Raw genomic sequence first — 12,946 nt, 5'->3', positions numbered from 1 at the left:
CTATAACGAATCTTATTGGTTCTAGAACCTTGTTAGTTATAGCATTCGTTCGTTATAGGTTAATCCGTTCCAGGCCCCCAAATACAACCACTTAACACTGAAAAATATAATATAAAATTTAAAAATTGTAAAAAGTGCATAAATATGCATCTAAACCCCTGAAATAAAGAATATCATTAATATTTGTAATAAAAACAATAAATTAGAAAAAAAAAAATTAAATAATGTTCGATTGTAGGGTTTTCGTTAGTTATAGCATTCTCAATTTTATAGGTAAAACCGTTAGTTATAGGAATATTCAGAGTAGGATCCGTTAGTTATAGCACCTTGCAGTATTATGTGAATATAGTAAAGAAGAATATCAACAAGCGTTCTGGTGATAGAATTCGATGATCGTAAAAAAGGATATAACACTGGAAGAAAGCTCGAGTTTTTATCAACCTCAAAATCACCCTTCTCCCCATCAAGTAAAGTGTTACATTTACTGTATGATTTCATTATTAGATATGAATGTAACATTTATTTAGACTGTGCTATCCTTTGTGTTAGGAACTACTAAATTTTTTCGATTTCGGAGTAATCTGCACCTAACCCTATTTTCTCCAAAAGCCCTGTTATTTCTATTCTGGCGATTTTCTATAACGATATTTTACAAGAACACAATTATCGGCGTTATAGCAGAACCTGTACTCCGTTCTACGACCGACTCGACTTCGTCCACCGCACTACGACCTGCCTCAGTCGTTAAAATGTGGTCAAATTATGTATTTTTGAGTCCCAAAATACGAACAAAATTTTCATCTGTAATTCACTTTAAAATGGCTGGCAAGCTTAAAAATTAGTGTTTTGTGGTGCTGAGAGAGAAAAAAGTGACCCAAATTTTCGATTTTCTGTGTTATTTAAGTATTTCCGACTTACGACCATTTTGACTTACGACCTGGATGTCGGTCCCTAACTCCGTCAGAAGTCGGGGAGTACCTGTAGTCGCAATGACTGGAGAGAGAGAGAGTTGCAATGGATTGACACACATGCATACATACTATTTTACATGACAAATAATGTTTCCTCTATGCTATGTGCTTGCACAGCCATGCAACAGTTCTTCAAGTGACGTTAAAAATTATAAGGAATCTTGATGACAGTATACCAATTTTTAATTTACCTGCCAGCCAACTGTCTCTGTTCAGGAACTGTATCTGGTAGCTCCACCTGTGCCCTCTTCAGTACTCGAACTTGAACATCTTTACCCTTACTAAGAGTGGTGAGGGCTTGATCATAATTACCAGCTTGTTCATGTACCTTGAGAAAAAAAAAATTGAACAAATGCAAATGTAAGAAAACACCTTGATATCAATGCATCACAAAATTTCGGTTTTAATTTTGTATGTAACAAATAATTATTCACATAAATGCCATTCCTTGCAAGCAATAAGTTTTTCAATTTACGTGACCACTACAAAAGTCATATGAGATCACTCAAATGCCATCAGGCCATTTTTGTTCTGTGGCTCATTAATCCCACAGGAATATATTTTTTTTTTACATGCAGTTTATATATACCACTGGCTTTGTTATTGTTTTTGGCCTTAATATAAACAGAAAAAAAGAAGAGAATAAGACAAATTTTCTCTCTCCAAATATATGTATAAAATAATTATTTGTGTTCCCAACATCATATCTAGGATATATTCTCACAAACCATCAAAGGTAGAGTATATTATTAAAACTACAAAAGCAAGAATTTTAAACTTTTCAATGGTGTCTATGGAATTTTGATATGACTAATTGTGTGTGTGTGTGTGTGTGATGCACAGCCATCACCCAGCTCATCATACTCCTCATCATCACAAACCCTATACAGGTTGACAACCCTTTATCCGAAATTCCGAAAACGCAAAAGCTCTGAAAACCGAAAGTCTTTTTGTGGGGCCATTTTTTTTTTTTTTTACAAGGATTAGCCCACCCGGGCATAGATCACTGACCCACATCAGGGCCTGACAGGCGAAAATGTAATAGTAATAATAATTATAAAAATAATAATTACTCAGTAAATAAAATTTTTAATAAAAATACACCAATATAAAATAATAATGATATGTAATAATAATAATAATACAGTTAACCCTCACTTTACGCGGTCCCACATTCCGGCGTTTCCCATTCTGTGATTGCCTTGCCAGAACCCTAACGTGCTCACATTACATGCATGAACCCCATTCTGTGAGTATCAAAGCCTTGGCATATTTTTAGATTAGCCCCACCCGCCACCCGCCGCCTGCCTGTGCTCTCGCCTCTCCCTCCTCCTCCCTCCGCTTGGGCAAGCTTGGCAGCAGTAAGGTGCGCAGTGTGTGTGTCTTTGTCACGTTATCACTGGCGTCATATAGCGGCTCCGGACTGTGATTGGCCATGCATCCTACCCCCCTCTGCTGCTAGCTGTAATTGGCCATGCATCCCTACCCCCTCTGCTGCTAGCTGTAATTGGCCGCCATCCCTACCCCCTCTGCTGCTAGCTGTAATTGGCTTAAAGTATTACCAGCGTGTCACCGGGAGAGGGAGGGAGGAAAAGCGATGCTTGACCCTGCCCTTGACAGTTTCATCCCTCAAGGCACGTGTGTCGATGCATCCATTGTTCAGTAAAATGGCTTCCACGGACCACCACCACCCCAGAAACCTTTCCTTACCTGGACCCCAGCGGCGCTAAGCCGAAGAGACACGGCGTTCGTAAGCTACGGGTGAGTATGCCATCATCCAAGAGTTGGAGAAAGAACCGAGCAGGTTGATTTAGCGCGCCCGGCATAATGATGTGAATGAATCTCTGATTCAAACAATAAGGATGCAGCCAGATAAAGAGGCACGGCAAAGATCCTGAAGTCTATAGGTGCTTCTATGATCAAGCTGTTTACTACAACCAGGTGCTTCTCAAGACAGAAAAATTAGCAGGTGCTTGGTCGTCAGGTGCAAGAACATGGCGGTCGACCGCGGCTCTATTGGAGACTACATGCGTGAACTGTACATGCGCAGTGGCAACACGAAGATGGGAATTACAGAGCCAAACCTTTAATGCTGCTTCCTCTGGGTGGTTACAGGGTTTAAGATTAGGAACAAGATCGCAATATAAACATTGGTGGTGAAAAGCGAAGTGCTGACCCGTGCTGCGGCTGAGGAATTTCCTCCGTTTTTCGCATTGAGATTATGGAGGAAAAGGACAGTACAGTGGCCGACCAGGTGTTTAACATGGACAGATCTGGTCTTTCTGGAAAAAGCTACCTTCAAGTCATTACGTTGTAAGAATGCCAGTAGAGATTCGAGGGCGGAGGTACAGAAGGAGCGCATCACCCGTCCTGTTTACCACCAATGCCTCCGGTACCTGTAAGCTCAAGTTATGGGTGATCCACACAGCACGCAAAGCGCACAAAACCCTATAAAACCATGGACCTGACCAAGCTAAATGTCCACTGGCTGACACTTGCGTAAGCGTGGATGTTCTCTACACTGTCCCTCTCCTGGTTTTGATGACTGTTTTGTTCGATGTAAAGAAATTCTGTGAACAGAGATGTGCCATTCAAGATTTTGTTGCTTGCTGCTGGACAACGCGCAGGACACTCGCCCTACTATTGGTCGTCACCCCTAGCGTAAAAGTGGTCTTCCCTTCCTCCCAACCTCGTCTATATTACAGCCCATGGACCAGGAGTTAATCTGTAATGTAAAAAGCTGCATTCTCAAAAAAATTCAAACTCCTGAGCGACTACACCAACACCAGGGAAGATTTAAACGTGGCAGGTGACACCACCACCCGTGTAAGAAGCGAAGAAGATGAGGATCAACTTAGTTGGCACAGCAAAAATACTGTTCAAATAATTCTGGAGAGTATTTAACATCAAAGAAGCTGTGGACTTCTTGGTGGAGTCATGAATCCAGCTGTCTGTGCCACAATTAAGTCACGCGCCAGAGCATGTGTTGCATGAATACCAGGTGAGAGGAGGAGTCAATCTGTGACGCTGGTGAGGTTCAGACTTTATTGCAGTAGCAGTGGACCTTGCCAGAAGCTGCGCAGACTGTTACAGTTCAGGCTTCTCCGAGACCACCAGCGACGACATCCTGGAAGTGATCAGAGATCCTGGAAGTGACTGCGGCGAGATGTTGGAAGAAGATCCGTCAGTGAAGAAGGAGGAAAAGAAGGTCGCGTTATTCTCGAAGAACACAGTTTAACTCATAGTGATAAGGGTGCCATGGAGTGTGCAGAAAATGAAGTCCTTCACCGCGACAATGGCGATGGCCGCTGAAGTCTTCCATACCCGGCTGGTGCAGGCTGTGGAGCCGTACATCCGCGATTATCCGACAACATAAACACCAGCCGTTAAAAAGCAACGAGTTCTTTGCCCATAACCCACCACAGCCAGCCCAAGCCAGTGATAAGTGACAGTGAAGATGACTTTGAGGATTTGTCAGGGAAGCCCTGACAGCATATGGTGACAGTGTTGGTGATTCACCTGGTAATAATTGATTCACCCTGAAGACGGTAATCTGCCCTCTGCCTCAGACCAACCTCCATCCGTATGCCGTATCTCTTCTTTCGTAAGTGTTCCCACCTAACTTTAGTTTTCTAACCTAACCTTTATTTTTCCTATATTAGCAACTATTTTCCTAACCTAACCTCTTCTATATTACTTGTTTTTTCATACCATCATAAAGTTAGATAAAATTTTTACTACAACATAGTTGTGTGTCGTCAAAAGTGGAGTTTGAAATTAGGCCCGGACTCTATTTCAATTAATCCCATATATTTATGTTATTCACTTTACACGTTCCTCACTTTCCACGGGACCCTGCGGGTTACATTAACCGCGTAAAGTGAGGGTTAACTATAATAAATAATAATAAATAATAATAAAATTAATAATAATAACAATAATACTGTAATAATAAAATAATAATAATAATAAATAAATAAATACAAGAAAGAAAAAAAGATCAAAAGTGAGAAACACAACCTAGTCCTATGAATTATTATTAGTATTATAATTTTTATTATATTTTCGCCCCCCAGGCCCTGATGTGGGTCAGTGATCTATGCCTAGGTGAGCTAATACACATTAAAAAAATAACCATTCTGAAAACTGAAAAATCCGAAATCCCCCTGGCCCCAAGGATTTCGGATAAGGGATTGTCAACGTATACCACCAAAAGACCTATGGAGATGGACAAGTGGTGACGGGAACAGGCAGAGATGACTGCCAGGAGTTTCTAGTTACAACTCTGCACACATATAAGATGGTCATTTATGAACTGGGATCTAGGCAGCAGGGCAATCCGCTCCGTTTGTACGACTCAGCATCCGTTACCAGGAATCCCTATGCTCACCCCACATGGGAAGGGAGTTAAAAAAGGTGCCCTAAACATAGCCTGCCTAAACAACCAACCTGATTGGGCAAGTGCACCCAGTAAGGTCATCCTTATGCAGTCGAAAACACAATCATAATCACAGTTCCAAACAAAAACAAACGAGGCAACCTCTTATGATCGCTGCATGGAATGTCAGGATCATTCTGGACACTGGCAGAAATGAACATCCTGAAAGAAGAACTGCCTTTGTTGCAAAAAAAAACTGTCTAGGTATAACATCAACATAGCAGCCAATAGTGAGTCCCGGCTCCCAGATGAAGGTCGACTCACAGAACGGGGGTCTGGCTATACTATACCATCTTCTGGAAGGGTAAGCCTGCTGTGGAGAGAAACCGCATTTATGGAGTTGGATTTGCCATCCACCAACACATCCTACATAGGCTAACTGAAATGCCTGTTGGGATCATCAAGAGCCTCCTGATGCTCGAAGTCCCACTGAATCACTCACGTTATGCCTTCTTCATCAGTGCATTTGCCCTAACACTGATGAGAAGAGAATGACATCAAGGAGGCCTTTTATGCCTACCTTGACAGAGTACTAACCTCTATCCCTAGAGAAGATAAGGTTATGCTACTTGGTAACTTCAATGCCAGAGTTGCAAAGATGCTGGCATTTGGCAGGGAAACATAGGGAAAAATGGACTAGGTAAGTGTAAGCCTAACAGCCTACCCCTACTCAGCAAGTGTGCTGCACACAACCTCAATATCATTAAGGTATAGGCAGGCTGACAAGCTCAAGGTTCATGGCAACACCCACGATCCAAACACTGGCATCTCATTGACTACATCATTGTCAGAGAAAGAGATCACCAAGATCTCTTCATCACCTGAGCTATGTGTGGCTCAGACCACTGCAACGTTGATCATCAGCTCATCAAGGGCCAAGCTCTCACTTTACGTCGCCCCAAAACAGCGAAGGCAGCAAGACTCCAGAAGAGCTATTAACACTAAGCATCTGGAGGATCCAGGGGTAGCACATGGGCTGATAAACAAGCCAACAACAAACAACAGTGGTCCCTCGGTTAACAAACACAATTCGTTCCTCAGAGTCGTTCGTTAACAGAAAATTTTGTTAACCTAATCCATTATTTCAATGGGATATTGTGTAATTGGCTCCAGCTCACAGAAAAGTACATACAAAGTAAAGCTAAAAATGCATAAAGTCATGAACACTCCTAAAATTCCCCTAAATCACACACACACACACACACACACACACACACACACACACACTGACCCTTTCGACTCTCACTGACCATCACCACGACCTCATCTGCAAATTTGGTAAGAAGCTTCTACACCATCCCCACAACGCCCCTACTACCACCTGAGATCCCTTTGTCCGAGAATTGCTGTTCGACACCACAATCCGGATCCAGCCCATAATGCACCTAACTGATCGCTATAAGAACAGCCCAGTCCCAACCATTGTAAAATGATCAATAACTTGTAATAAATCAGTGAATTCACCCCCAGTAAACACTGCTCCTTACACTGTCACTATGTTGAAATGAACTGTAGTTTGTTTTCCCCATCTAGTTATTATATGTCGTATTTGTGTCACTTATGTTACTTGTATATTATTTGTAATTCGTAACCCATTCCCCAAATATGTAACTGTATATTTTCAGCCTTCTGGCTGCCAAGCTCTTAAACCCACCCACCCACCCACCCACCCACCACCCACCCACACCCACCCACCCACCCACCCACCCACCCACCCACCCACCCACCCACACCCACACACACACACACACACACACACACACACTTGTACCCCGCTTAACGATTTCATACGCTGTTAGCCACAGAACTAAACTACTTAACGCTGTCATCTACTCATATACGCTGTGAAGTATTATATTTTTTATTTAGCTCATAAAATTCATACAAATTACCTGGCCAGAATATAATTTCCATTGCTGGAATTTCTTACAGATGGATCATTTTGAATATAACCATCATAGATTTTGCATTAGACATAACAATTTTAGATATAATGTTTACTCTGAGTAAATATGTTATCTTTTGTGTGCAAAATATATGACATTTATATTCAAAATATTCCTGGTCTTACAAGGAATCCAGCAATGTCAATTATATTATCCTAACTTTAGTTTGAGGTATTATTTATTACTAAAAGGTAATATTCTGGTTTTCCCACACATCTGGTAGGGAGGTTGGTGGGGAGTAGGGGAGGAAGGACCGACCGACCATCTGGCACGGTGTGAAGAATATATTTTTTATTAACTGAAGATATTTTGTTTAGCTCATAAAATTCATACAAATTACTCGCCAGAATATAATTTACATTGCTAATTCTTACAATTTGATGATCATTTGAATATAAACATCATAGATTTTGCATTAGACATACAAATTTTACATATAATGTTTACTGAGAGTAAATATGTTATCTTTTGTGCAAAATATATGACATTTATATTCAAAATATTCCTGGTCTTACAAGGAATCCAGCAATGTCAATTATATTATCCTAACTTTAGTTTGAGGTATTATTTATTAAAATCGAGTGGTTTCCCAAAAATTTCAGAGAGGGAAGAGCAGCAGTGTAGGTGTGAGAAGAGGGAGGAGTCGAGTCCATTATTTGAATGGACATTAACTTGGCGACTGTATTTTAAGTATTAATTGTGTGCTACCATCATAAAATTAAGATGTTATTTTTACTAGAACATAGTTGTGTGTCATCAAAAGTGGAGTTTCGCCGGGCCAGTCTCTATTGGAATTAATCCCATATGTTCTGTTGTTCACGTAACGGTACCCTGTGGGTTCAATTGACCTTAACGGGGGTACAACTGTGTGTGTGTGTGTATATTTTATATATATATATATATATATATATATATATATATATATATATATATATATATACAGTCAACCCTCCTTTCTGTGTCCCACATTCGCGTTTCCCGTTCGTTAGTGCCCTGCCAGAACCAGGATTGCTCACATTCCGCGTTGGGTGTACCCTTTACCGCTGAAGTATAATTTTTTTAATTTAGCTCATAAAATTCATACAAATTATCCGGCAGAATATAATTTACATTGCTAATTCTTACAATGATGATCATTTTGAATATAAACATCATAGATTTTGCATTAGACATACAAATTTTAGATATATTTACTCTGAGTAAATATGTTATCTTTTGTGAAAATATATGATTTTTATATTCAAAATATTCCTAATCTTATAAGAATCCTGCAATGTCAATTATATTATCTTTAGTCTGATTTATTATTTTTACTAAAAAGTACAGTCTGGTATTCCCACACATTTATCTAGTGGAGGACGTTGGGTGGGGGTGGGGAGGAGGACCTGACGACCATCCATCTGTTACCATGTGAAGAATATTTTTTTTATTAACTGAAGATTTTATTTAGCTCATAAAATTCATAGAAATTACCGGCCAGAATATAATTTACATTGCTGGAATTTTACAATTTGGTGATCATTTTTGAATATAAACATCATATATTTGCATTAGACATAAATTTTTAGATAAAATGTTTAATCTGAGTAAGTATATTTATCTTTTGTGCAAAATATATGACGTTTATATTCAAAATATTCCTGAATCTTACAAGGAATCCAGCAATGTCAATATATTATCCTAACAATCTGAGGTATTATTTAATACAAAATGTTAAAATCTAAATTTTCACCCAACATCTCTTGAAGGATTGGTGGGGTGGGAGGGAGTTAGGACGAGGTTGGAAGGCAAGATTACTTTGATTGACAGATAGTTTAGTGAAGAATATTTTTTTTTTTTTATTAACTGAAGATATTTGTTTTTAGCTCATAAAATTCATACAAATTACCGGCCAGAATATAATTTACATTGGAATTCTTACAATTTGGTGATCATTTTGAATATAAACATCATATATTTTGCATTAGACATAAAATTTTGATAAAAAGTTTAATCTGAGTAAGTATGTTATCTTTTTGTAAATATATGACATTTATATTCAAAATATTCTGGTCTTCAAGGAATCCAGCAATGTCAATTATTATCCTAACTAGTTTGAGGTATTATTTATTACTATACCTGGTTTTCCCCCAAAATTTCTCAGAGAAGAGCCGGCGGTGTAGTGTGAGAGGTCGTGTCCATTATTTGAATGGACATTAACTTGCGACTGTATTTCTCTATTTCTCTTAAGTATTAATTGTGTGCATGTACCATCATAAAATTAAGATGTTATTTTACTACAACATAGTTATGTGTCAAGTGGAGTTTGGGGATCGGCCTGGACTCGATTTCAATTAATCCCATATGTTATATTGGCTTTCACTTCTAGCGTTTCTCGCTTTCCTGTACCCTCAGGTTACATTAACTGCGTAAAATTGAGGTTAACTTTATTGTATATATATATATATATATATATATATATATATATATATATATATATATATATATATATATATATATATATATATATATATATATATATATATATATATATATATATATATATATATATATATATATATATATATATATATATATATATATATATATCGACATACAAATGAGTGTATGATCCCAAAATTTCCATTCAAAAAGTAGCTTTTGAGCCCTATTCGCTGTATAAGACCGGTACCCCAAATGTGACACTTACCATTGGCAGCTTACTGACCCATTAGTCCTTTACCAACCATCCCATTGACCAGTGCTGTTTACACATCCTTGGTTTTTTAAAATAAGGCCAATTCACTTCAAGTAATGGCATCAAATGTTACTGGTTGGTGTAGTGTAAACACTAGTGACTCACTTAAAAGTCTGTTATTTAACTTGAACTAATGTCGGTGTCGAATACAATTGTTTCATTGACTTGAAATGGAATTACCAATTTATTTGTTTATTTATTTATTAATAACATACTGTAATATATTAAACACACTGCAAGTATTTTCTTTAATTTATAAGCTTGCTTCAACTAGCTACAGTATTCTAATTCAATAGTGTTTCATTAGGATTTGGGTGAAAAAGATTACTGCACAATCGACTCTCGTTAAAACGGACTAATAGGGGGGGGAAGGGTGTCCGTTTTAGCCGATTGTCCGAATTAACCGATTTAGGGGTTAATCTTACATTATACAGCTATGTGTATGTTTATTTGAGTGCCCCGTCATAGGGGTCCGTTTTCTTTCACTTCAGCACTCCTGAGTCGTCCGTTTTCTCTTAATCTTAGAGTGCACCAGAGACTGTTATATCTTAGTAGTGACACAGAATTTGATATTGCAACTGGGGATGCAATTGTTGAGGCAACTTAGGTATGTCTGATTACAGTTGGAATATTCAAGATCCATTGTGAGTGATGTTTAAAGCTTCAACTGTCTTTATTGTTGGTAAAACTTGTCAAGTCTGTCAGTCTGAATGGTATGTGTGAGGCCTTGTGTTTGTACAACCGCTAAATATATAAATAGATAATGTTATGATAATTATCAGAAACACATAGGCATAACGAGGTTTATTACAAAGTGATGAAAAGGATACTGTACAGTGGCTAGTCCACAAAACATGTAGCCATGTCTCTTTATTTGAGTGCCCCGTCATAGGAGTCCGTTTTCTCTCACTTCAGGACGCCTGAGTCATCCGTTTTCTCTTAATCTTAAGAGTGCACCAGGGACTTTGTTATTTCTTAGTAGTGACACAGAATTTGAAATTGCAACCCCAATTGCAACTGGGACAATCCCAGAACCAGAAATTTGATATGGACAGTTCAGATTTCATCCGATTTATCCGAAATCCGGATTAAAGGGGTCCAAATTAACGAGGGTCGAGTGTACATACTTACTACATACATTCATTACACAAATATATATATATATATATATATATATATATATATATATATATATAAAATAATATATATATATATATATATATATATATATATATATATATATATATATATATATATATATATATATATATATATATATATATATATATATATATATATATATATATATATATATATATATATATATATATATAAATATATATATGCTTAGCAGTATCACTTTAAAGCGTTTTTCTATAATGTGTCTGTGTTGTAGCTGAACTTTTCTTAACACGGTTTTTCCATATATACAGTGAGTGTCTGTTTCGAGGCGCTATTTTTGGATTTGCATTCCCTGCCTGACTGCCTGTTTAGCTCATAAATTCATACAAATTACCCGGCCAGGATAATATTTTACATTGCTGGAATTCTTATAATTTGGTGATCATTTTTGAATATAAACATCATTTTTGCATTAGACTTCAAATTTTAGATAACATTTTTTCTCTGGTAGCTGTTATGTTTTGTGCAAAATATATACATTTTTTCAAATATTCCTGGTCTTACAAGGAATCCGCAATGTCAATTATATTATCTAACTTTGTTTGAGGTATTATTTTACAAAAAGTTAGTATTCTGGTTTTCCACATCTTGGACGGTTGGTGGGGAGGAGGGCGACCGACCATCTGTTCCCGTGAAGTATATTTTTTTTAACTGGATATTTGTTTTGGCTCATAATTCATAAAATTCCCGTCAGAATATAATTTCATTGCTGGTTTTATAATTTGATGATCATTTGAATAAACATCATATATTTTGCATTAAACATACAAATTTTAGATAAAAATTTTCTGAGTAACTATGTTATCTTTTGTGCAAATATATAGCGTTTATATTCAAAATATTCCCTAGTCTTCTAAGGAATCAGCAATGTCGAATTATATTATCTAACTTTTAATCTGAGGTATTATTTGACAAATGTTAAAATCTAAATTTTCACCACTTTCTCTTGAAGGATGATTGGTGGGAGAGATTGGGAGGATTTTGGGACTGACCGCGCGTTGGAAGAGGGGGAAAACAAGGTGGGGCAATTTTGATTGACAGATAGTGAAGATTATTTTTTTTTTTATTAACTGAAGATATTTGTTTTACCTCATAAAATTCATACAAATTACCCGCCAGAAGAGGTAATTTACATTGCTAGAATTTTATATTTGATGATCATTTTAATATAAACATCAAGTATATTTTGCATTAGACATACAAATTTTAGATAAAAAAAATTTTCTGAGTAACTATGTTATCTTTTTGTGCAAAATATATGACATTTATATTCAAAATATTCCTGTTCTTACATGAATCCAGCAATGTCAATTGTATTATCCTAACTTTAGTTTGAGGTATTATTTATTAAAATTTAGTGGTTTTCCCCAAAATTCTCAGAGAGGGAAGAGCCGGCAGTGTAGTGTGTGTGAGAGAGGGGAGGGTTGAGTCCATTATTTGAATGGACATTAACTTCATGACTGTATTTTCTATTTCTTACATTAATTGTATGCATGTACCATCATAAATTAAGATGTTAGTTTTTACTACAACATAAAGTTATGTGTCTTCAAAAAAGTGGAGTTTGGGGGTCGCCGTTTCTTGGCTGGAATAAATCCCATATGTTCTGTTGTTCACTTAACGCGATTTCACTTAACACGGGACCCTCTAAGTTCTATTGACTGCTAAGTGG

The 12,946-nt window shown here is 37.2% G+C and overlaps 1 protein-coding gene across 1 annotated transcript in view; it reads right to left on the bottom strand.

The window, feature by feature from the left end:
• LOC121874600 (tetratricopeptide repeat protein 21B-like) overlaps positions 1-12,946 on the bottom strand; it is a gene marked incomplete in the record, with an annotated part of 547,778 nt that overhangs the window by 178,563 nt on the left and 356,269 nt on the right. The window contains 1 exon segment of the mRNA XM_042378823.1: positions 1,163-1,299. Within this exon segment, the coding sequence (XP_042234757.1) occupies positions 1,163-1,299 (137 nt within the window).

The sequence above is a fragment of the Homarus americanus genome, unplaced genomic scaffold (genome assembly GCF_018991925.1).
Source record: "Homarus americanus isolate GMGI-L3 unplaced genomic scaffold, GMGI_Hamer_2.0 scaffold34360, whole genome shotgun sequence".
NCBI classification, from domain to species: domain Eukaryota; kingdom Metazoa; phylum Arthropoda; class Malacostraca; order Decapoda; family Nephropidae; genus Homarus; species Homarus americanus.
This window is presented reverse-complemented; position numbering and strand designations above follow the sequence as displayed.